The sequence below is a fragment of the Gymnodraco acuticeps genome, unplaced genomic scaffold (assembly GCF_902827175.1).
Source record: "Gymnodraco acuticeps unplaced genomic scaffold, fGymAcu1.1, whole genome shotgun sequence".
Taxonomy (NCBI): domain Eukaryota; kingdom Metazoa; phylum Chordata; class Actinopteri; order Perciformes; family Bathydraconidae; genus Gymnodraco; species Gymnodraco acuticeps.
The window spans coordinates 1,389-28,008 of record NW_022990937.1 but is presented as its reverse complement, the minus strand read 5'-3'; the positions used below and the strand labels follow the sequence as shown (position 1 = coordinate 28,008).

The 26,620-nt window shown below is 49.0% G+C and overlaps 1 protein-coding gene across 2 annotated transcripts in view; it reads right to left on the bottom strand.

The window, feature by feature from the left end:
- uts2r2 (urotensin-2 receptor 2) overlaps positions 1 to 25,983 on the bottom strand; it is a gene marked incomplete at its 5' end in the record, with an annotated part of 48,264 nt that extends 22,281 nt beyond the window's left edge. Inside the window, 3 exon segments of one of the 2 annotated variants that reach the window (XM_034234233.1) lie at positions 9,890 to 10,013; positions 23,311 to 23,464; positions 25,927 to 25,983. In XM_034234233.1, the coding sequence (XP_034090124.1) occupies positions 9,890 to 10,013; positions 23,311 to 23,464; positions 25,927 to 25,983 (335 nt within the window). 2 annotated transcript variants of the gene reach the window in all.
- Positions 25,984 to 26,620: the final 637 nt, after the last annotated feature.

The window sequence follows — 26,620 nt, the reverse complement described above, 5'->3', positions numbered from 1 at the left end:
ATGTGAGAAGTCAAAGTCCTCAGAAAAATAAGTAATGGAGTAAAGTACTGATACCAGACAAATGTACAGTAACAAAGTATTTGTACTCCAATACTTCCCACCTCTGCAAATGATCATATAATCATTTAAAACATAGTCTTATACTCTGTTAAATTGTATTTGTAGTCTTGTATGTTTTTAACAGAGACATATGTTTAGGATTTACATTTCAGGAGGGTTGAGGTGACAACACTTTAACATTAACCTTTCTGTTGGTCGCTTGTTAGCAGACCCTTCACGTGCTGGCAGAGCGAACAGGTACAGGCAGGGCCCATAATGATAGCCTTATAGTTTAAATCTACTACCCACAAAAACCTAGGAACCTATCCATGTGATTTTAAGTGGGGGAGGACCTCAAATCCTCTAGGGGGGTCCCGGTAAGATTTTTTTTTAAATGTTGGACTTAAATGCATCAATCTGGTGCATTTTGAGGGGGAAATAAAGAGACTACACCCATATGAAACAGAAATGTATACATTTAAAATAATCATAAAATCATAAGATCATGCCCATAACCAATAACATCCCATAACCAATAACATCCCATAACCAATAACATCCCATAACCAATAACATCCCATAACCAATAACATCCCATAACCAATAACATCCCATAACCAATAACATCCCATAACCAATAACATCCCATAACCAATAACATCCCATAACCAATATGAAAAAACATTGAAACTTGTTTATTTATTTGTTTTTGGTTAATTTATAGTTGTGAGTGTGTCTGTGCTCCTGAATCAGCCTCTCCTGTCTCCCCCCTCTCCCTCCTCTCCTGTCTCCCTCCTCTCGTGTCTCCCCCCTCTCCTGTCTCCCTCCTCTCCTGTCTCCCTCCTCTCCTGTCTCCCTCCTCTCCTGTCTCCCCCTCTCCTGTCCCCCCTCTCCTGTCTCCCCCTCTCCTGTCTCCCCCCTCTCCTGTCTCCCTCCTCTCCTGTCTCCCCCCTCTCCTGTCTCCCTCCTCTCCTGTCTCCCTCCTCTCCTGTCTCCCCCCTCTCCTGTCTCCCTCCTCTCCTGTCTCCCCCCTCTCCTGTCTCCTCTCCTCTCCTCTCCTGTCTCCCTCCTCTCCTGTCTCCCTCCTCTCCTGTCTCCCTCCTCTCCTGTCTCCCTCCTCTCCTGTCTCCCTCCTCTCTCCCTCCTCTCCTGTCTCCCCCCTCTCCTGTCTCCCTCCTCTCCTGTCTCCCTCCTCTCCTGTCTCCCTCCTCTCCTGTCTCCCTCCTCTCCTGTCTCCCCCTCTCCTGTCTCCCTCCTCTCTCCCTCCTCTCCTGTCTCCCTCCTCTCCTGTCTCCCCCTCTCCTGTCTCCCTCCTCTCCCCCCTGCTCCTCTTTGAGGCAGCAGCAAAGACTAGTTTTAGCTCTCAACAAGTTTTAAAAGTGTATCTTACCTTTTTTCATCTAGTTAACTTTTTATTATTATTATTCATGCATATTTTACTAATCCCCACCCCCTCAAATGGAAATATGTGTTTACATAAATGGTGACCAAACCATTTGAGACCCACTGAGAACTTAGACTAAGTTAACTATCTAAACACACAGAGAGTTCTTCACCTGAGCTGAGGTTATCCCGAGCTTGAATGAGAGACCAATCAAGGGCTCTGATTTATGATCTGTATGGCAGTGGCCATGTCGGCAGGCCACATCATGTGGACAGCCAGTCACCCTGTGTGAGGCAGACCACATCATGTAGACAGCCAGTCACCCTGTGTGAGGCAGACCACATCATGTAGACAGCCAGTCACCCTGTGTGAGACAGACCACATCATGTGGACAGCCAGTCACCCTGTGTGAGGCAGACCACATCATGTAGACAGCCAGTCACCCTGTGTGAGACAGACCACATCATGTAGACAGCCAGTCACCCTGTGTGAGACAGACCACATCATGTAGACAGCCAGTCACCCTGTGTGAGACAGACCACATCATGTAGACAGCCAGTCACCCTGTGTGAGGCAGACCACATCATGTAGACAGCCAGTCACCCTGTGTGAGGCAGACCACATCATGTAGACAGCCAGTCACCCTGTGTGAGGCAGACCACATCATGTAGACAGCCAGTCACCCTGTGTGAGACAGACCACATCATGTAGACAGCCAGTCACCCTGTGTGAGGCAGACCACATCATGTGGACAGCCAGTCACCCTGTGTGAGACAGACCACATCATGTAGACAGCCAGTCACCCTGTGTGAGGCAGACCACATCATGTAGACAGCCAGTCACCCTGTGTGAGGCAGACCACATCATGTAGACAGCCAGTCACCCTGTGTGAGGCAGACCACATCATGTAGACAGCCAGTCACCCTGTGTGAGGCAGACCACATCATGTAGACAGCCAGTCACCCTGTGAGGCAGACCACATCATGTAGACAGCCAGTCCCCCTGTGTGAGGCAGACCACATCATGTAGACAGCCAGTCCCCCTGTGTGAGGCAGGCCACATCATGTAGACAGCCAGTCCCCCTGTGTGAGACAGACCACATCATGTAGACAGCCAGTCACCCTGTGTGAGGCAGACCACATCATGTAGACAGCCAGTCACCCTGTGTGAGGCAGACCACATCATGTAGACAGCCAGTCACCCTGTGTGAGGCAGACCACATCATGTAGACAGCCAGTCTCCCTGTGTGAGGCAGACCACATCATGTGGACAGCCAGTCACCCTGTGTGAGACAGACCACATCATGTAGACAGCCAGTCACCCTGTGTGAGGCAGACCACATCATGTAGACAGCCAGTCTCCCTGTGTGAGGCAGACCACATCATGTGGACAGCCAGTCCCCCTGTGTGAGGCAGACCACATCATGTAGACAGCCAGTCACCCTGTGTGAGACAGACCACATCATGTAGACAGCCAGTCTCCCTGTGTGAGGCAGACCACATCATGTGGACAGCCAGTCCCCCTGTGTGAGGGAGACCACATCATGTGGACAGCCAGTCCCCCTGTGTGAGGCAGGCCACATCATGTGGACAGCCAGTCCCCCTGTGTGAGGCAGGCCACATCATGTGGACAGCCAGTCCCCCTGTGTGAGGCAGACCACATCATGTGGACAGCCAGTCCCCCTGTGTGAGGCAGGCCACATCATGTGGACAGCCAGTCACCCTGTGTGAGGCAGACCACATCATGTGGACAGCCAGTCCCCCTGTGTGAGGCAGGCCACATCATGTGGACAGCCAGTCCCCCTGTGTGAGGCAGACCACATCATGTGGACAGCCAGTCCCCCTGTGTGAGGCAGACCACATCATGTGGACAGCCAGTCTCCCTGTGTGAGGCAGACCACATCATGTGGACAGCCAGTCTCCCTGTGTGAGACAGACCACATCATGTAGACAGCCAGTCCCCCTGTGTGAGGCAGGCCACATCATGTAGACAGCCAGTCACCCTGTGTGAGACAGACCACATCATGTAGACAGCCAGTCTCCCTGTGTGAGACAGACCACATCATGTAGACAGCCAGTCACCCTGTGTGAGGCAGGCCACATCATGTAGACAGCCAGTCACCCTGTGTGAGGCAGACCACATCATGTAGACAGCCAGTCACCCTGTGTGAGGCAGACCACATCATGTAGACAGCCAGTCACCCTGTGTGAGACAGACCACATCATGTAGACAGCCAGTCACCCTGTGTGAGGCAGACCACATCATGGAGACAGCCAGTCCCCCTGTGTGAGGCAGACCACATCATGTAGACAGCCAGTCACCCTGTGTGAGGCAGACCACATCATGTAGACAGCCAGTCACCCTGTGTGAGGCAGACCACATCATGTGGACAGCCAGTCACCCTGTGTGAGGCAGACCACATCATGTAGACAGCCAGTCACCCTGTGTGAGACAGACCACATCATGTAGACAGCCAGTCACCCTGTGTGAGACAGACCACATCATGTAGACAGCCAGTCACCCTGTATGAGACAGACCACATCATGTAGACAGCCAGTCACCCTGTGTGAGGCAGACCACATCATGTAGACAGCCAGTCTCCCTGTGTGAGGCAGACCACATCATGTAGACAGCCAGTCTCCCTGTGTGAGGCAGACCACATCATGTAGACAGCCAGTCTCCCTGTGTGAGGCAGACCACATCATGTAGACAGCCAGTCACCCTGTGTGAGGCAGACCACATCATGTAGACAGCCAGTCACCCTGTGTGAGGCAGACCACATCATGTAGACAGCCAGTCACCCTGTGTGAGACAGACCACATCATGTGGACAGCCAGTCACCCTGTGTGAGGCAGACCACATCATGTAGACAGCCAGTCTCCCTGTGTGAGGCAGACCACATCATGTAGACAGCCAGTCTCCCTGTGTGAGGCAGACCACATCATGTAGACAGCCAGTCACCCTGTATGAGGCAGACCACATCATGTAGACAGCCAGTCACCCTGTGTGAGGCAGACACATCATGTAGACAGCCAGTCTCCCTGTGTGAGGGCAGACCACATCATGTAGACAGCCAGTCTCCCTGTGTGAGGCAGACCACATCATGTAGACAGCCAGTCACCCTGTATGAGCCAGACCACATCATGTAGACAGCCAGTCACCCTGTGTGAGGCAGACCACATCATGTAGACAGCCAGTCACCCTGTGTGAGGCAGACCACATCATGTAGACAGCCAGTCACCCTGTGTGAGGCAGACCACATCATGTAGACAGCCAGTCACCCTGTGTGAGACAGACCACATCATGTAGACAGCCAGTCACCCTGTATGAGGCAGACCACATCATGTAGACAGCCAGTCACCCTGTGTGAGGCAGACCACATCATGTAGACAGCCAGTCACCCTGTGTGAGGCAGACCACATCATGTAGACAGCCAGTCACCCTGTGTGAGGCAGACCACATCATGTAGACAGCCAGTCACCCTGTGTGAGACAGACCACATCATGTGGACAGCCAGTCACCCTGTGTGAGGCAGACCACATCATGTAGACAGCCAGTCACCCTGTGTGAGACAGACCACATCATGTAGACAGCCAGTCTCCCTGTGTGAGGCAGACCACATCATGTAGACAGCCAGTCACCCTGTGTGAGACAGACCACATCATGTAGACAGCCAGTCACCCTGTGTGAGACAGACCACATCATGTAGACAGCCAGTCCCCCTGTGTGAGGCAGACCACATCATGTAGACAGCCAGTCTCCCTGTGTGAGACAGACCACATCATGTAGACAGCCAGTCTCCCTGTGTGAGGCAGACCACATCATGTAGACAGCCAGTCACCCTGTGTGAGACAGACCACATCATGTAGACAGCCAGTCTCCCTGTGTGAGGCAGACCACATCATGTAGACAGCCAGTCTCCCTGTGTGAGACAGACCACATCATGTAGACAGCCAGTCTCCCTGTGTGAGGCAGACCACATCATGTAGACAGCCAGTCACCCTGTGTGAGACAGACCACATCATGTAGACAGCCAGTCACCCTGTGTGAGACAGGCCACTTCATGTAGACAGCCAGTCCCCCTGTGTGAGGCAGACCACATCATGTAGACAGCCAGTCACCCTGTGTGAGACAGGCCACTTCATGTAGACAGCCAGTCCCCCTATGTGAGACAGACCACATCATGTAGACAGCCAGTCTCCCTGTGTGAGACAGACCACATCATGTAGACAGCCAGTCACCCTGTGTGAGGCAGACCACATCATGTGGACAGCCAGTCACCCTGTGTGAGGCAGACCACATCATGTAGACAGCCAGTCACCCTGTGTGAGGCAGACCACATCATGTAGACAGCCAGTCTCCCTGTGTGAGACAGACCACATCATGTAGACAGCCAGTCACCCTGTGTGAGGCAGGCCACATCATGTAGACAGCCAGTCACCCTGTGTGAGGCAGACCACATCATGTAGACAGCCAGTCTCCCTGTGTGAGACAGACCACATCATGTAGACAGCCAGTCACCCTGTGTGAGGCAGACCACATCATGTAGACAGCCAGTCACCCTGTGTGAGACAGACCACATCATGTAGACAGCCAGTCACCCTGTGTGAGGCAGGCCACATCATGTAGACAGCCAGTCACCCTGTGTGAGGCAGACCACATCATGTAGACAGCCAGTCTCCCTGTGTGAGGCAGACCACATCATGTAGACAGCCAGTCTCCCTGTGTGAGACAGACCACTTAACAGGACTGGCCATCGGGAAACCCCCCGGTCATCCCGATGGCCAGTCCGGGACTGGGTATAGGAGGCGTAGAGCAAGGGATCCTTGTCCACAAGTTAATAGATCGCAGATGGCGTCGTGGTCACGGACTAATACAAAAAATAATTATTATAAAAAACAAACAAAAAACTAAATGGGTCGCGAAATATACTTGGGCGGCCATTAATATACCTGGGCAGCCCGCCCAAGTATAGTCTACAGTATGTGTGGGAAACCCCGATTAGCCAATCAGCAACCAAGGAACCCCCCACCCCCCTTATCACCTGAATCTCCTCCTAGAGCACCATTGAGTTCTTTGTAACCAGATGTCTCTCAGAGGGGCGTAGGGAGGGGCTCCTTATTTTCATCTAAAGTAACAGACAGAGAATCAGCACTTTGGAAACAGGGCTGAAACAGAGGGGATTATGGGTAATGCTGCAATGATCTGTTTGGTGTTTCAGCCAATCAGAGACAGGTTCTGTATATATCTGAGACCTGTGAGATATTGGTGAAGAAGAGTATGATAGGAGACCTTTAAGAATTTCCTCCACAAAAGTGAAATACTGTTGGCGAGGGGAAGTGAAGGATTGCTGTTTTTCTGAATAGCCGGCTGATTAAAAGTGTCGGATCGGAGGGCGACAGATGATGGACAATGGGTGAGATAAGGTGAGGCAGGAGGAGTGAGACGGGACAAGGTGAACAGAGACAGAGTCGGGATATGATAAAGTGGAAATAACACTGTCAGCAAGACGAGATGTTGTCCATATTGAACAGATTCACTAAAGCTGGGCTCAGGAGTTTTTGGTGGATTTAAATTCTCTGACAACTGGAGGAGAACTCATTGGTTGATAGTTGGTACAGATGTTCCTGCAGTTTATCTGGCAATGTGAGAGGTTTACAAATGGATTTACACTGACGGTTAAACACCAGACATGCTGAATAAAGATGACTCAAATATGTTTGCAAATATGTTTTACTTCAGCAAGCTGTTGCACTTCTGTCTCCATGTTCTTTACATCTGTATCGTCGACTCTATCCTTTGTTAGTATTTTACAACCATAAATGAAAACCATGAGAAACCTTGTCTCCTTGGGTCTCTTTTGACATGCATCCAACAAAACGTCTTTAAGGTCATTTTTAAACGAGTTTTTCAAATAAAACATGAAGGGAGTTACAGTCGTCTTTGACATCACGTCAGGCGGAATAATATATATCCTCTACATGGGAAGGTCAACAGTATATCCTTTCCCCAACTTATGAGGTACTTAAAGCTCCCATGCTGTTCCGGTTGTTACCCGTCCCCTTGTGTTATGAAGGTTGTTCTGCATGTGAACGGTCTGCAGAGTCACAAACCCTCAAAGTGCACCCTGTAGGGAGTACAACTCTGACACAGAGAAGACCTGTCTGTGCTGCCCCAGAACGCCTCGTTGGACATTTATCTTTTTCCATTGTTTGCTTCCTGGGTATCGTGACGTATTTCGGGTATACGCAGAGCCGTTACGTTTGGACCAATCCGCGGGCTTCCTCACACACACACACTCGGCGGGACGTTGCGAGGCTCGCTGCTGCGAGACCTCAACAATGGAATTATGATCAGTAGAAATGGCCATGACATGGGACCTTTAAATTCACTTGTCGGAGCTCCAGCCAGAGTTTACTTTCTTAGAGGAAGCTATACGATCATTTTTAAGTCAATAAAATCATTTCAATTAATATTGGGAGCCCAGTCGTTCGTGTGTTTAGTATCTGGCCGTGAAATAAGAGGGATAACGGGACATTTCTCTTTTTCCATTGTTTGCTTCCTGGGTTCTGTGACGTGTGAAAACCCAAATCAACAACAAATGACCGGATTGGCCCAAATGGACCAATCCGCGGAGCCCCTCACACACCAGGACCCCTTGGCTCACTAACAGGGAGTCCCATTGACTTGCATAGAGCTCCCTGGTTGGTAATAGTCGAGTTGGGATGGTGGAGAAATGCTCTCCTCAGACCCATTCTCACAGCGTTAGAAACCTTTTTCTTCCTCAATATCAAGCCACACTTATTGTTTTTACTTCGGCTGTGAGTTTCAGGATGAGTTTCGCTTGTTCTCGCTGTATCGCCGACCCGGAAACCTGTCCGCTCCTCGCAGCAGCGAGCCTCGCAACGTCCTGACCAATCAGAGCTGGGCTCACAGGGAGGGGGGGGCAGGAGCTCCAACAAGCCGTGTAGGACAGAGAGTGAAAACACAGACTATACAGAGATGCTGTTTGAGGAAACCAATGTGAGTTTGGAGCATTGAACAATGTGAAATCTATTCTAGTAGACCTCAACTATGGAACTATGATATATATGACATGGGACCTTTAAGAAAAAATAAGTTACACTCATGTTAAAGCATTTAGATGTATTGTTTTCAAGCAAGTTGCACTTCTGTCTCCATTTTCCTAACATCTGTATCCCAACTATTTTCTTTGTTAGGGTAGAGTCACTGAACTGCCAACAACGCAACTCAACATATTTGTGATGGAAACAGATAAACAATGAAAGCTAGCTAATGCATCCACTATTTACAAATTAGTTAGGATTTTGAAAGAGCGTAAACTGCAACAGCATAGTCGTTGTACTATATGAATAAAACTGACGGATATTGTGTTTTTTTTATGTCCTACGAGGAGAATCCTGCATTCTCCCAAATATCTCCAAAAACAAATTGCAGAAGTCTATGAAAAACATATCCTTACTTCTCACGTGATTTATTACCTTAGTAAACATTTCCCTGATGATTTGATGGTTTCAATCGCTAGGTTTGATTCCTCTTTGATACAGCATGATGTTCCTTTAGTAAATTATGATCACATTTAGAGTCAAATACAAGATAAAGAGGTCCTTCTGGCTCTAAGATGGCGAAAAATACCAAACTCAAGGACTCGAAACACCAAAATAGACTACATCTTTAACACAGTATTTGCATTGTTTTAGCTATTTTACCAGGAAAAGTAGTTTCCAACAACTTCTGTCTCCCCGCCTTTGCTTTGTTGAATTTGGCATCTCAAGATAGAGGGCGTTGTGTGATGTACAGACAGCAAAGCCCCTTCAGACGCATTTATGATCTACAGTAGATAAATAACGTTGACTTGAAACACACAAAACTGTTGGCCCTCGTTTAAATTCCTCTCAACTTCCAAGTCGACAAGATTCCTTTCATGACCTTTCAATGTTGATCAAGAACACTGTTAAGGTGATACATTAAGCGTTGGAGGGAAATGAAGGGAGAAAGTGTACAAAGAAAAGGAGAAATCAGTCAAAACAGAAGAGCAAAGAGGCGGAAAATAGATCCTAATCTCCTGCCAAGTCCAATCGTACTCCAGGGAACATCACTCCCTGTAAAGGTTATTTTGCCATGTGGGATTTGCAAAGAAAATATCCATTAACTTTCCTATATTTTCTTTCAATTCTATACATACACACTCCGCTGTATTTCCTTTGAGATCACGATGCGTTTAAGTCAAACCCCACAGGTACTAAATACCGGATAAAGCCTAATCCTCTTCTTACACACAGTAAAACCTCTGGATTATTGAAGCAGCAATTATAACTCTAAGTATAATAAAACCCCTTATCTCTCTGACTTAACCTACTAAGTGTGGGTTCAGAGGATTACCAGACAAAGCCAGGGTGTTACTACTGATTACTAGCGACTGGATTTACTATTTTTAACGGTTACCTGCTCGTGGCTCCACGGTCCGGTTGCCATTAGGATCCATGAAGATGAATCTTCCTCCGGAGAAGTCAGAGCCGTAGTCGGACAGATAGAGGAGTGAGGTGTAGTCGAAAGAGCCGTACGTCACCTGGCAGACAGAGAGAGGAAGACATTACTCTCACATGCTGAAGTTAAACAGGTTGCTGCACCCATTAGAATGGTTTATGTGTTTTGTTATTTGATCACTAGATGGCGTAATGGGGCAACAGCATATAACTGGTTGTCAGGGAATAATTCTGTATACATGTTTACCCTTCGCCCTCTGACGCAGCTGACCAGCCTCGAGCAGCCGCTATCCCCCTGAAGGAGGGGCTGCTCTAGCAAGTTGTTGTTACCAGTTTGTGAGCGGGCAGCTCTCGGTCAGAGATAGTTGTTGTTGTGGGACACCTGGAACACATCCTTCTCGGGTGCAGATGACCCCGAGCCATAAGAGACAACGAATGTGATTCAGTTTCCTCAGCTGTTTAGTCTCTCTATTGAAGAATGTTGGTGATTACACTCTGAACTAAAACCTGGAGCTACAGGAGGGGTTTCAGAATTGATTGTGGCATCTCTGCTGTGTGGTCAGACCGTGGCCCGTGACATGTCTCGTGAATTCTCCGGCCGAAGCTCCAAATGAACCGTCAGTGTTTGCCATCAAAGCTCCAGCTCTCCTCGTGTCTCTGAGTCCTGACTCCATCAGAGCTCCAGCTCTCCTCGTCTCTCTGAGTCCTGACTCCATCAGAGCTCCAGCTCTCCTCGTGTCTCTCTGAGTCCTGACTCCATCAAAGCTCCAGCTCTCCTCGTGTCTCTGAGTCCTGACTCCATCAGAGCTCCAGCTCTCCTCGTGTCTCTCTGAGTCCTGACTCCATCAAAGCTCCAGCTCTCCTCGTGTCTCTCTGAGTCCTGACTCCATCAAAGCTCCAGCTCTCCTCGTGTCTCTCTGAGTCCTGACTCCATCAAAGCTCCAGCTCTCCTCGTGTCTCTCTGAGTCTTGACTCCATCAAAGCTCCAGCTCTCCTCGTGTCTCTCTGAGTCCTGACTCCATCAGAGCTCCAGCTCTCCTCGTGTCTCTCTGAGTCCTGACTCCATCAGAGCTCCAGCTCTCCTCGTTATCTCTGAGTCCTGACTCCATCAAAGCTCCAGCTCTCCTCGTGTCTCTCTGAGTCTGACTCCATCAGAGCTCCAGCTCTCCTCGTGTCTCTCTGAGTCCTGACTCCATCAGAGCTCCAGCTCTCCTCGTGTCTCTCTGAGTCCTGACTCCATCAGAGCTTCCAGCTCTCCTCGTGTCTCTCTGAGTCCTGACTCCATCAGAGCTCCAGCTCTCCTCGTGTCTCTGAGTCCTGACTCCATCAGAGCTCCAGCTCTCCTCGTGTCTCTGAGTCCTGACTCCATCAGAGCTCCAGCTCTCCTCGTGTCTCTCTGAGTCCTGACTCATCAGAGCTCCAGCTCTCCTCGTGTCTCTCTGAGTCCTGACTCCATCAAAGCTCCAGCTCTCCTCAGTGTCTCTCTGAGTCCTGACTCCATCAAGAGCTCCAGCTCTCCTCGTGTCTCTCTGAGTCCTGACTCCATCAGAGCTCCAGCTCTCCTCGTGTCTCTCTGATCCTGACTCCCTCAAAGCTCCAGCTCTCCTAGTGTCTCTGAGAGTCCTGACTCCATCAGAGCTCCAGCTCTCCTTCGTGTCTCTCTGAGTCCTGACTCCATCAGAGCTCCAGCTCTCCTCGTGTTCCTCTGAGTCCTGACTCCATCAAAGCTCCAGCTCTCCTCGTGTCTCTCTGAGTCCTGACTCCATCAGAAGCTCCAGCTCTCCTCAGTGTCTCTCTGAGTCCTGACTCCATCAAAGCTCCAGCTCTCCTCGTGTCTCTCTGAGTCCTGACTCCATCAAGAGCTCCAGCTCTCCTCTGTGTCTCTCTGAGTCCTGACTCCATCAGAGCTCCAGCTCTCCTCGTGTCTCTCTGAGTCCTGACTCACATCAGAGCTCCAGCTCTCCCGTGTCTCTCTGAGTCCTGACTCCATCAAGCTCCAGCTCTCCCTCGTGTCCTCTGAGTCCTGACTCCATCAGAGCTCAGCTCCTCCTCGTGTCTCTTGAGTCCTGACTCCATCAAGCTCCAGCTCTCCTCAGTCTCTCCCCCTCGTGTCTCTGAGTCCTGACTCCATCAGAGCTCCAGCCTCTCCTCGTGTCTCTTTGAGTCCTGACTCCATCAAAGCTCCAGCTCTCCTCGGTGTCTCTTGAGTCCTGACTCCATCAGAGCTCAGCTCTCCTCGGTCTCTTTGAGTCCTGACTCCATCAAAGCTCCAGCTCTCCCTCGTGTCTCTTTGAGTCCTGACTCCATCAAGCTCCAGCTCCTCCTCGTGTCTCTTGAGTCCTTGACTCCATCAGAGCTCCAGCTCTCCTCGTCTCTTGAGTCCTGACTCCATCAAAGCTCCAGCTCTCCTCGTGTCTCTGAGTCCTGACTCCATCAGAGCTCCAGCTCTCCTCGTCTCTTTGAGTCCTGACTCCATCAGAGCTCCAGCTCTCCTCGTCTCTTTGAGTCCTGACTCCATCAAAGCTCCAGCTCTCCTCGTATCTCTGAGTCCTGACTCCATCAGAGCTCCAGCTCTCCTCGTCTCTTTGAGTCCTGACTCTATCAAAGCTCCAGCTCTCCTCGTGTCTCTTTGAGTCCTGACTCCATCAAAGCTCCAGCTCTCCTCGTGTCTCTTTGAGTCCTGACTCCATCAGAGCTCCAGCTCTCCTTGTGTCTCTCTGAGTCCTGACTCCATCAGAGCTCCAGCTCTCCTCGTGTCTCTCTGAGTCCTGACTCCATCAAAGCTCCAGCTCTCCTCGTGTCTCTCTGAGTCCTGACTCCATCAGAGCTCCAGCTCTCCTCGTGTCTCTCTGAGTCCTGACTCCATCAAAGCTCCAGCTCTCCTCGTGTCTCTCTGAGTCCTGACTCCATCAGAGCTCCAGCTCTCCTCGTGTCTCTCTGAGTCCTGACTCCATCAAAGCTCCAGCTCTCCTCGTGTCTCTCTGAGTCCTGACTCCATCAAGCTCCAGCTCTCCTCGTGTCTCTCTGAGTCCTGACTCCATCAGAGCTCCAGCTCTCCTCGTGTCTCTCTGAGTCCTGACTCCATCAAGAGCTCCAGCTCTCCTCGTGTCTCTCTGAGTCCTGACTCCATCAGAGCTCCAGCTCTCCTCGTGTCTCTGAGTCCTGACTCCATCAAAGCTCCAGCTCTCCTCGTGTCTCTGAGTCCTGACTCCATCAGAGCTCCAGCTCTCCTCGTGTTCTCTGAGTCCTGACTCCATCAGAGCTCCAGCTCTCCTCGTGTCTCTGAGTCCTGACTCCATCAGAGCTCCAGCTCTCCTCGTGTCTCTCTGAGTCCTGACTCCATCAAAGCTCCAGCTCTCCTCGTGTCTCTCTGAGTCCTGACTCCATCAAAGCTCCAGCTCTCCTCGTGCTCTCTGAGTCCTGACTCCATCAAGAGCTCCAGCTCTCCTCGTGTCTCTGAGTCCTGACTCCATCAAGAGCTCCAGCTCTCCTCGTGTCTCTCTGAGTCCTGACTCCATCAAAGCTCCAGCTCTCCTCGTGTCTCTCTGAGTCCTGACTCCATCAGAGCTCCAGCTCTCCTCGTGTCTCTCTGAGTCCTGACTCCATCAGAGCTCCAGCTCTCCTCGTGTCTCGAGTCCTGACTCCAATCAGAGCTCCAGCTCTTCCTCGTGTCTCTCTGAGTCCTGACTCCATCAAGAGCTCCAGCTCTCCTCGTGTTCTCTGAGTCCTGACTCCATCAGAGCTCCAGCTCTCCTCGTGTCCTCTGAGTCCTGACTCCATCAGAGCTCCAGCTCTCCTCGTGTCTCTCTGAGTCCTGACTCCATCAAGCTTCCAGCTTCCTCGTGTCTCTCTGAGTCCTGACTCCATCAGAGCTCCCAGCTCTCCTGTGTCTCTGAGTCCTTGACTCACATCAGAGCTCCAGCTCTCTCGTGTTCTCCTCTTGAGTCCTGACTCATCAGAGCTCCAGCTCTCCTCGTGTCTCTGAGTCTGACTCCATCAGAGCTCCAGCTCTCCTAGTGTCTCTCTGTAGTCCCTGACTCCATCAGAGCTCCAGCTCTCCTCGTGTCTCTCTGAGTCCTGACTCCATCAGAGCTCCAGCTCTCCTCGTGTCTCTGAGTCCTGACTCCATCAGAGCTCCAGCTCTCCTCGTGTCTCTCTGAGTCCTGACTCCATCAGAGCTCCAGCTCTCCTCGTGTCTCTTGAGTCCTGACTCCATCAGAGCTCCAGCTCTCCTCGTGTCTCTCTGAGTCCTGACTCCATCAGAGCTCCAGCTCTCCTCGTGTCTCTCTGAGTCCTGACTCCATCAGAGCTCCAGCTCTCCTCGTGTCTCTTGAGTCCTGACTCCATCAGAGCTCCAGCTCTCCTCGTGTCTCTCTGAGTCCTGACTCCATCAGAGCTCCCAGCTCTCCTCGTGTCTCTCTGAGTCCTGACTCCATCAGAGCTCCAGCTCTCCTCGTGTCTCTCTGAGTCCTGACTCCATCAGAGCTCCAGCTCTCCTCGTGTCTCTGAGTCCTGACTCCATCAAGCTCCAGCTCTACCTCGTGTCTCTCTGAGTCCTGACTCCATCAGAGCTCCAGCTCTCCTCGTGTCTCTGAGTCCGACTCCATCAGAGCTCCAGCTCTCCTCGTGTCTCTCTGAGTCCTGACTCCATCAAGCTCCAGCTCTCCTCGTGTCTCTCTGAGTCCTGACTCCATCAGAGCTCCAGCTCTCCTCGTGTCTCTGAGTCCTGACTTCCATCAGAGCTCCAGCTCTCCTCGTGTCTCTCTGAGTCCTGACTCCATCAGAGCTCCAGCTCTCCTTCGTGTCTCTCTGAGTCCTGACTCCATCAAAAGCCTCCAGCTCTCCTCGTGTCTCTCTGAGTCCTGACTCCATCAAGAGCTCCCAGCTCTCCTCGTGTCTCTCTGAGTCCTGACTCCATCAGAGCTCGCAGCTCTCCTCTGTCTCTCTGAGTCCTGACTCCATCAGAGCTCCAGCTCTCCTCGTGTCTCTCTGAGTCCCTGACTCCATCATAGCTCCAGCTCTCCTGTGTCTCCTGAGTCCTGACTCCATCAGAGCTCCAGCTTCTTCTCGAGTCCTGACTCCAATCAGAGCTCCAGCTCTCCTGTGTCTCTGAGTCCTGACTCCATCAGAGCTCCAGCTCTCCTCGTGTCTCTCTGAGTCCTGACTCCATCAGAGCTCCAGCTCTCCTCGTGTCTCTGAGTCCTGACCCATCAGAGCTCCATCTCCTCGTGTCTCTTTGAGTCCTGACTCCATCAGAGCTCCAGCTCTCCTCGTGTCTCTGAGTCCTGACTCCATCAAGCTCAGCTCTCCTCGTGTCTCTCTGAGTCCTGACTCCATCAGAGCTCCAGCTCTCCTCGTGTTCTCTGAGTCCTGACTCCATCAGAGCTCCAGCTCTCCTCGTGTCTCTTGAGTCCTGACTCCATCAAGCTCCAGCTCTCCTCGGTCTCTCTGAGTCCTGACTCCATCAGAGCTCCAAGCTCTCCTCGTGTCTCTCTGAGTCTGACTCCATCAGACTCAGCTCTCCTCGTGTCTCTCTGAGTCCTGACTCCATCAAGCCCAGCTCTCCTCGTGTCCTCTGAGTCCTGACTCCATCAGAGCTCCAGCTCTCCTCGTGTCTCTCTGAGTCCTGACTCCATCAGAGCTCCAGCTCTCCTCGTGTCTCTGAGTCCTGACTCCATCAGAGCTCCAGCTCTCCTCGTGTCTCTGAGTCCTGACTCCATCAGCTCCAGCTCTCCTCGTGTCTCTGAGTCCTGACTCCATCAGAGCTCCAGCTCTCCTCGTGTCTCTCGAGTCCTGACTCCATCAAGCTCCAGCTCTCCTCGTGTCTCTCTGAGTCCTGACTCCATCAGAGCTCCAGCTCTCCTTGTGTCCTCTCTGAGTCCTGACTCCATCAGAGCTCAGCGATTTCAATCATATTCAACTGCTATATATATTTGTTATGTTATTATAGTTTCTTCAAATAGTTTTCTATCCGTGTTTAAAATGTTTGTTTTATTTGTATGTATGCACCACGACATCAAGTCAAATTCTACACATCTTTTTCTACAGGATCATCGTCACAAATGAACATCAATTGACAGAATAAATTACATTTAAAGAATCCCAACAGTGGTTTCTGGAGTTGTTGCTCTCCGGTCGTGTTCTATAGGTTTTAGTGCATGTAAACGGTCTGCAGAGGCTAACATCCCTGTGTTCCCTGCAGAGTTTCTTTGCCCCACAATATTTTGGTCAATTTAGTCAAGCCAAACCATCCCCGAATGTCTTCCTCAGAATCTCCTTGTAGTGTTTGTCTCCTCTTCTAAAACAAATTGAGTTTTTGTAAAGTTTGTATGTCTTAAACGTCATTTCAGTCTGCTCTTTGTTGCATGTTGGTATATTCACAGTGAGTGACGTCTTGTCTTAGTCATAGAAAAAAGCTTGTTTTTTAGTCATCATTTCCGTTGACAATTAACACTGTTGTGCTCAGCGACAATCTGTTTCCCTAAATATATTCAGTGAGAAGAAACCCAGCACCTGAAAGCTTGAGCAGAGCTGCATGGGGATCCCTGGAGGTGTTGCTATTATACTGTATGTGGAGCAGCAGCTGTTAAAAACACACAGGCTGCACTCTGCAGCGTCGCAGACTCGTTTACACTCAGGGTTTCTTGTTGGAAAGAGAATTGTTAACAGGCTCTGCTGACTCCTCACCTGAAACGCTCCCTCACAACACCTGAGGGACGGATTAAATATAGCTTCTGCACTAACCAGACGCTCATAACATCCAGAGGTGATATACGGACCTGTGAACTCTACTGTGGTGACGAGATATGAAACCTAAATCATGTTGGGGTTCCCTGGACGACGGTTTTAGTACTTATTTATACAGAAATGTGTGTTTTGAGACTGATTAATACACAGATATGTTGCAAAGCATAATAATATACAGTATATAAGACATACAAATGTGGATTTTGCACAATAGGTGACCTTTAAAAGGCTGTTTTCCACTTTAAAGGTCACCCATCATGCTCTTTGTAGGCAATAGCATAGGGCTCGGATATATAAAAATATATAAAAATGAAGTGTTTTGCTCAAAATACCAAACAGATCTCCCATTCTAGCCATGCCTCATATCCCTCTGTTTCACTTCCTGTTTCAAAAGTGCTGATTCTGGAGGGGGCTCATGCGGGACCCGGCAGCTACTCTCTAAAGCAGGGGTGCCCAACCTTTTTTGAACCGAGAGCTACTTTTAAAGTTGCCAGTCTGCCGAGATCTACCAGTCCAAATAGAGAGGCGTTACTGACAGCCTCCTACCAGGTGAATACACACTTCTACTTGTATAAAACTGACCTTTGTACGATTAATACTTCATAAAATACTGCAGATCCTTTATCTCACCTCTTTCTAATCTACACACGTACAAGTATTTAACTGAAGTTACACAACAGTGTTGTTGATACAGAGTTGGAGTTTATTCACACGTCACTACAGTGGGTAATGTTTTCAAGAAGCATTGAACAGTGCTGCCACATATGACACAGGAAAAAAGAAAATACTCTGAACCCTTTCTTTGCCATTATATACAAATAGTGTTGCTACAAAAGTATAAATGAGGCTTACTAATAAGAACTCAGATCTGAAGCTACTCAGGAATCTGCTGCCAACGTGCAATAAAAAAGACAAAATTAATAGAATCAAACCCTTTTTTTGATGCATTTTAGTCGAGTATAAAAATAAATGCCTTTAAAATAGGATGCAAGCAACTAGTTTCTGAACCTGAATTGATAATAGACTATAATCAATTTAAGTTTGCATTCTTATACCATTTTGTACAATAATTATAATGAATAAGTTCAAACAAACTAAAACTTACAGATGATTAATAACGGTATCTAACTTGAGTTTTTATTATATCAAAAACCTGTTGAAATGCTTCTGTTATTTTTATTACGCGTCGGCAGCCTCCAGGAAAGCTTCTTTCACAACTTCGCCGTCTTTGAAAGACTTCATGTGTTTCTCCAGAACGTGACTGACACGATAAGATGCTCTGGTAGCAGCCTTGCTCTTGTTGTTGGGCCTGGTGGAAATGGACTGCTGTGCATTTAGCTCTCCTTTCAGGCCCCTCCCCTTTTGGAGCGTAGGGCAGAATTAGGAGGGAATTCCGTCTCGTAGCATTTGTGCACTGTTTTGAAATGCCGCTCCTAAATGACCCTTCTTCGATAAAGCCACGCTCGCATTGCAGATGAGACAGATGGACTTTGAATTGGAACAGATACAAAAATAATCATCCTCCCACTCGGAGTGAAAATTATATATTTTGGGCTCTTTTGCTTCTGCCATAATTGAAGTCTTGTATGTGTGCGGACTGGCACTCCTGTTGCCACGGACAACGTCAGCGAACTAGTGCACTGCCCACCAGCCACACCCCGACACAGGGTTCACGCCGGCCAATCACAAAGCTTTGATGCGTTCAAGTGCATTATTCTGGCACAGGAAGATTATGTTATAGGACATTAACGATAAAACAGAATATTGTTGTTCTATTTTTAGACATCTCGCGATCGACTGGGAATCTCCCCGTGATCGACTGGTTGGGCACCCCTGGTCTAAACTAAATGCTGCCGTGATGAAACGCCATATCATGGATTATCAAGGATTCTCTCTGAAACAGTTTGGAGCTCAAAGGCTTTCTCTCTTGCCGGTTATACCACAAGGTGAGTTCCTTTTTACTTCCTGCTTCTTCACACACATGCTCTCCAGTACAGGTTAGCTCTGAGTGTTAGCGATGCTGATGTAAACACCGACCATATTACGTCCAAAACAGTCGGGCATTGTTTCTGATAGCAACGTTTCTGATTGGGCCGTGGGTCCACATTTCAGATATTAAGTCATATCGGACGCAAATCTGGATCAGCTCCGTTGTTCCCCGTTTTTAGAGATTTGGGTACGGAGGAAAAGAGAGAGGGTTTTATTTCCTGACGCTGCGTGAGTTCCCCGACACACCAGGGACACACCAGGGACGCACCGGGGACACAGCGGGGACACACCGGGGACACAGCGGGGACACATGTTGATGTAGAAAAGACATCAACAAGTGCATTTCGCATGATAGGTCCCCTTTAAGTTCTCTATCTTAGTTTAGCACGTTAGCATGAGTGGATATTTTTTTGGCCAAACCAGATCTTACCATTGTGTTGACGAAGGCCAAAGGGATTATTTTATAAAACAGCAAACTTTTATGATACTACACATCTTTTTCAGCCCGATAATCTTCACAAATGAACTTCAATAGACAGACGTAACTACGTTTTTGGAGTTCTCCCTTTCCTTTAGTGTGTGATATAGGTTTTAGTATATGTCAATGGTCTGCAAAGTCTAAAAAGAGGTGTTCCCTCAAGAGTTTCTTTCCCCGACAAGATTTTAGTCGAGCGAAAAAAATCCCCTAATGTCTTTCTACCAATCTCCTTATAATGTGTTGTCTCCTCTTATTAGCAAATAAGTTTAGTTTCTATGTTTAAACTTCATTTTATGCGTGTGTTGAACTCCAGATGGACGTTATTTATTAGCACCATTCGTAAATCAGCTTCTGTTGACTCTGCTTCCCGTGGAGTATTCCTCTCCTTTATTAATATTTGTCACCTCATCCCCTCGACAGCTGGGAGGATATACTCTGGAAGGACCCTCCCCTCTTCCTCCATCTGTCTGCAACGCCAGCTTTGGAACTAATTGGCGAACCCAACCCTCATTTAAATGTCGTCTGACGTCTCTCCTCATCGATCATATTCCTGATGCGATGTCACCGTGTTTTCATCTCATTAGCGGCAGACTTCTGCCTCTCTGGTTGCTGATGGAAACACTGTGTGAACACCAGCTGGTTAAAAAAGCAATCATGCATTTAAAGAGTAGAACAACAACCCAAAACTCTTCCACCAGGAGAAACACGCTGCAGCTTCAGAAAGGATGCAGGTATACAAACCCAAAGGTTCCACATGAAGAAACATCTTGAGGAGACATGCAGCGTTTACTAAAAGCTGCAGAAACCAAACGCTGAAGAAGCTCAAACACAACGGAGACCAGGGGACGCTAAAGAGTGACGCACACAGCTGGGAGACCAGGGGACACTAAAGAGTGACCCACACAGCTGGGAGACCAGGGGACACTAAAGACTGACGCACACAGCTGGGAGACCAGGGGACACTAAAGAGAGACGCACACAGCTGGGAGACCAGGGGACACTAAAGAGTGACCCACACAGCTGGGAGACCAGGGGACACTAAAGAGTGACGCACACAGCTGGGAGACCAGGGGACACTAAAGAATGACCCACACAGCTGGGAGACCAGGGGACACTAAAGAGTGACGCACACAGCTGGAGACCAGGGGACACTAAAGAGAGACGCACACAGCTGGAGACCAGGGGACACTAAAGAGTGACGCACACAGCTGGGAGACCAGGGGACACTAAAGAGTGACGCACACAGCTGGGAGACCAGGGGACACTTAAGAGTGACGCACACAGCTGGGAGACAAGGGGACACTAAAGAGTGACGCACACAGCTGGGAGACCAGGGGACACTAAAGAGTGACGCACACAGCTGGGAGACCAGGGGACACTAAAGAGTGACGCACACAGCTGGGATACCAGGGGACACTAAAGAGTGACGCACACAGCTGGGATACCAGGGGACACTAAAGAGTGACGCACACAGCTGGGAGACCAGGGGACACTAAAGAGTGACGCACACAGCTGGGAGACCAGGGGACACTAAAGAGTGACGCACACAGCTGGGAAACCAGGGGACACTAAAGAGTGACGCACACAGCTGGGAGACCAGGGGACACTAAAGAGTGACGCACACAGCTGGGAGACCAGGGGACACTAAAGAGTGACGCACACACCTGGGAGACCAGGGGACACTAAAGAGTGACGCACACAGCTGGGAGACCAGGGGACACTAAAGAGTGACGCACACAGCTGGGAGAACAGGGGACACTAAAGAGTGATGCACACAGCTGGAGACCAGGGGACACTAAAGAGTGACGCAAACAGCTGGGAGACCAGGGGACACTAAAGAGTGACGCAAACAGCTGGGAGACCAGGGGACACTAAAGAGTGACGCACACAGCTGGGGGAACAGGGGACACTAAAGAGTGACGCACACAGCTGGGAGACCAGGGGACACTAAAGAGTGACGCAAACAGCTGGGAGACCAGGGGACACTAAAGAGTGACGAGACCAGGGGACACTAAAGAGTGACGAGACCAGGGGACACTAAAGAGTGACGAGACCAGGGGACACTAAAGAGTCACGCACACAGCTGGGAGACCAGGGGACACTAAAGAGTGACGCACACAGCTACACTGCGCATTTGCCATGCTATAGGTCTATAAAAATCCGTCTACAAATATATTTAAAACGTTTCCTGTGGTACTTCCTGCTGCAGTAGGTTTCTCCAGCTTCTCGTAATGAAGTTAAATACATTCCCAGTATCCCATTAACCCCAGTCTCTATCAGTTGAGGATGTATCCTCCTTTATATTTCTCCACTTTTAACTAAACAAGTATTGAAACTTTCTCACTGAAATCCCATGTGTTTAAAACTCGCCTCGGGGTCTTCTCTCGATCCCAGAACAACTCCAACGTCCCGACAACGAACAAAGAGCAAAGCAGGGAGTGAGTAAAGCTGCATGAATATTTATAACTTTCATATTATATTCACTATGTGTGCATGAACACAACAGAGGGGCTGCAGGAAATTAAGGGTCTGCCTTAAAGGGGAATACAACTTACTCAAAGAGATGCTTGAAGAGAAGCTGTTTCTAAAACTTTCTAAACTTCTGCAGTGCCATTTTATTCAGCGAAAACAAGTTTCAAAGTTGGTCGCAGTGCAATTAGCGGCTAATTAGAGGAATTTACATCATCACGCATAAACTCAACTGGGCTCATTGGATCCACTGAGTCTAAGCTTTCCAATTAGACCCAATTCATGCAAATCCAACACTGTTTAGGGATGCAGAAAGGAAACGTACAATTAAACCATTCTTTGCAAAATACAAAAATCTGCATTTTAAAGAGGACATATCAGTATGAAGTGTCTCTACTTTAAAGAGTCCTCTCCTGCTGATGTTCAGGTGTATATCAGTATGAAGTGTCTCTACTTTAAAGAGTCCTCTCCTGCTGATGTTCAGGTGTGTATCAGTATGAAGTGTCTCTACTTTAAAGAGTCCTCTCCTGCTGATGTTCAGGTGTGTATCAGTATGAAGTGTCTCTACTTTAAAGAGTCCTCTCCTGCTGATGTTCAGGTGTATATCAGTATGTAGTGTCTCTACTTTAAAGAGTCCTCTCCTGCTGATGTTCAGGTGTATATCAGTAAGTAGTGTCTCTACTTTAAAGAGTCCTCTCCTGCTGATGTTCAGGTGTATATTAGTATGTAGTCTCTCTACTTTAAAGAGTCCTCTCCTGCTGATGTTCAGGTGTATATCAGTATGAAGTGTCTCTACTTTAAAGAGTCCTCTCCTGCTGATGTTCAGGTGTATATCAGTATGTAGTGTCTCTACTTTAAAGAGTCCTCTCCTGCTGATGTTCAGGTGTGTATCAGTATGTAGTGTCTCTACTTTAAAGAGTCCTCTCCTGCTGATGTTCAGGTGTATATTAGTATGTAGTCTCTCTACTTTAAAGAGTCCTCTCCTGCTGATGTTCAGGTGTATATCAGTATGAAGTGTCTCTACTTTAAAGAGTCCTCTCCTGCTGATGTTCAGGTGTATATCAGTATGTAGTGTATCTACTTTAAAGAGTCCTCTCCTGCTGATGTTCAGGTGTATATCAGTATGAAGTGTCTCTACTTTAAAGAGTCCTCTCCTGCTGATGTTCAGGTGTATATCAGTATGTAGTGTCTCTACTTTAAAGAGTTCTCTCCTGCTGATGTTCAGGTGTATATCAGTGTGTAGTGTCTCTACTTTAAAGAGTCCTCTCCTGCTGATGTTCAGGTGTATATCAGTATGTAGTGTCTCTACTTTAAAGAGTCCTCTCCTGCTGATGTTCAGGTGTATATCAGTATGTAGTGTCTCTACTTTAAAGAGTTCTCTCCTGCTGATGTTCAGGTGTATATCAGTATGTAGTTTCTCTATTGTGATACTGCCTGCAGCACCTCTTTTCACCCTCTGTCTGAAACCAGAGCTGCTCTGATTGGTTAGCTGGTCGGCTCTGTTGTGATTGGTCAACAGCTTAGAGATGTCCCGCCCCCTTAGCCTATCACTTACAATGTGTTGGTGCTCCCAGTACCATTTCTAAAAATCTAACTGTAGTGAATAAATGATCTGTTTGATGAAGCCACTTTTAAAGACTAGTGCTTCTCTCAAAGTTACCGAGGTAGAAGTGTGTTTTTATTGCATTTCTCGTCACCTTGTCGATGTGCGGGTGCCAGTACTCGTCGTGTTGGGTCTGGGCGATGGTACTGTTGATTCTGGAGAAGAAAGTCGGCTTAGTGAGGAACATCAGAGCCGGGTTCAAACCAAACGTCTCCGCAATCACCGCCTGGATCCGCCCACGCACGTCTCTGGAAAAACAATGTCAAAAAAAGTTTAATAAAAGGATGATTTCAACTGCACTTTAATAGTTTGGGATTTATAAGATACCGCAATAAACCGTATTGAATTTAGTTTTAATTTACATTATTTAATTTCATATTATATTGACATGTATATAGACTTTTTGCACTACTTTTTATTTTGGGGACACTAAAGAGTGACACACACAGTTGGGAGACCAGGGGACACTAAAGAGTGACGCACACAAGGGGACACTAAAGAGTGACGCAGGGAGTCCAGGGGACACTAAAGAGTGACGCACACAGCTGGGAGACCAGAGGACACTAAAGAGTGATGCACACAGCTGAGAGACCAGGGGACACTAAAGAGTGACGCACACAGCTGGGAGACCAGAGGACACACACAGCTGGGAGACCAGGGGACACTAAAGAGTGACGCACACAGCTGGGAAACCAGGGGACACTAAAGAGTGACGCACACAGCTGGGAAACCAGGGGACACTAAAGAGTGACGCACACAGCTGGGAGACCAGGGGACACTAAAGAGTGACGCACACAGCTGGGAGACCAGGGGACACTAAAGAGTGACGCACACAGCTGGGAGACCAGGGGACACTAAAGAGTGACGCACACAGCTGGGAGGCCAGAGGACACTAAAGAGTGACGCACACAGCTGGGGGACCAGGGGACACTAAAGAGTGACGCACACAGCTGGGAGACCAGGGGACACAAAAGAGTGACGCACACAGCTGGGAGACCAGAGGACACTAAAGAGTGACGCACACAAGGGGACACTAAAGAGTGACGCAGGGAGTCCAGGGGACACTAAAGAGTGACGCACACAGCTGGGAGACCAGAGGACACTAAAGAGTGATGCACACAGCTGAGAGACCAGGGGACACTAAAGAGTGACGCACACAGCTGGGAGACCAGAGGACACACACAGCTGGGAGACCAGGGGACACTAAAGAGTGACGCACACAGCTGGGAGACCAGGGGACACTAAAGAGTGACGCACACAGCTGGGAGACCAGGGGACACTAAAGAGTGACGCACACAGCTGGGAGACCAGGGGACACTAAAGAGTGACGCACACAGCTGGGAGACCAGGGGACACTAAAGAGTGACGCACACAGCTGGGAGGCCAGAGGACACTAAAGAGTGACGCACACAGCTGGGGGAACAGGGGACACTAAAGCGTGACGCACACAGCTGGGGGACCAGGGGACACTAGAGAGTGAGGCACACAGCTGGAGGACCAGGGGACACTAAAGAGAGACGCACACAGCTGGGAGACCAGAGGACACTAAAGAGAGACGCACACAGCTGGGGGAACAGGGGACACTAAAGTGTGACGCACACAGCTGGGGGACCAGGGGACACTAGAGAGTGACGCACACAGCTGGGGAACCAGGGGACACTAAAGAGAGACGCACACAGCTGGGAGTACAGGGGACACTAAAGAGTGACGCACACAGCAGGGAGTCCAGGGGACACTAAAGAGTGACGCACACAGCTGGGGGACCAGGGGACACTAAAGAGTGACGCACACAGCAGGGAGTCCGGGGACACTAAAGAGTGACGCACACAGCAGGGAGTCCAGGGGACACTAAAGAGTGACGCACACAGCAGGGAGTCCAGGGGACACTAAAGAGTGACGCACACAGCTGGGGGACCAGGGGACACTAAAGAGTGACGCACACAGCTGGAAGACCAGGGGACACTAAAGAGTGACGCACACAGCTGGAGACCAGGGGACACTAAAGAGTGACGCACACAGCTGGAAGACCAGGGGACACTAAAGAGTGACGCACACAGCTGGGAAACCAGGGGACACTAAAGAGTGACGCACACAGCTGGGAGACCAGGGGACACTAAAGAGTGACGCACACAGCAGGGAGACCAGGGGACATTAAAGAGTGACGCACACAGCAGGGAGTCCAGGGGACACTAAAGAGTGACGCACACAGCCGGGAGACCAGGGGACACTAAGAGTGACGCACACAGCCGGGAGACCAGGGGACATTAAAGAGTGACGCACACAGCAGGGAGTCCAGGGGACACTAAAGAGTGACGCACACAGCCGGGAGACCAGGGGACACTAAGAGTGACGCACACAGCCGGGAGACCAGGGGACATTAAAGAGTGACGCACACAGCAGGGAGTCCAGGGGACACTAAAGAGTGACGCACACAGCAGGGAGTCCAGGGGACACTAAAGAGTGACGCACACAGCAGGGAGTCCAGGGGACACTAAAGAGTGACGCCTGGCCCCTTAATGCTTCAAATAAATCATAATGTTTGCGGTCACTGTGAACTAAGTGCCATTGTCACAAAGGTTAAGACAGAGTTTGCCGTGACGGATAACAGACATTAAGAACATATTTGTATGTATTTGCAAACACAGGGATTTGAGCCTTTGCAGACCGTTTACATGCACTAAAAACCCCTTCTTTAAGATTCTGTACTCACTTGTACAGCTGGAAATCCTCCTCTGTGAACACCTCCCCGATCTGTTCCCCAAAATACCTGCAGCAGTGAGACATTAGAATGAGCTCCAGCGTTATCACCTGTGACACATTGATGCATCAAAACCAAACTCCAGTACTTGAATTTATAGGAATATGAAAACGAGTAACAGGTGCTGTCTGTTAGCTGTAACACTAAGTATCTGCTGTCCGTTTGCTGTAACACTAAGTATCTGCTGTCTGTTTGCTGTAACACTAAGTATCTGGGACACATCCTCACAGGTGAAATGGCTGATGATGATGATGATGAAGATGAAGATGAAGATGATGATGATGATGATGATGATGACGACATGTATAGACAGCGGCGTGTCTTACAAGCTAACATGTTGACTAGAACATTCTCTTGGTGTTCAGATTTTTATTATTAGTCAATTTATTGAACATGTCAGAAACAAAAACATACAACAATAATATATTTATTAATGCTGTCAAAATTATCGCGTTAACGGCGGTAATTCATTTTTTTAATTAATTAACTTAAAATATTTAACGCATACAGAATGGCCCGCCCCATACATCCCACCAGTGGCAGCGCCAGGGTATGGCTGGGGTAGGCTACACCCATACCAAGAGATGGCTTAGCCCCACCATGAAAAATGATGTTAAAGGAAGTAAAATAAAGTCTGCCAACTCTC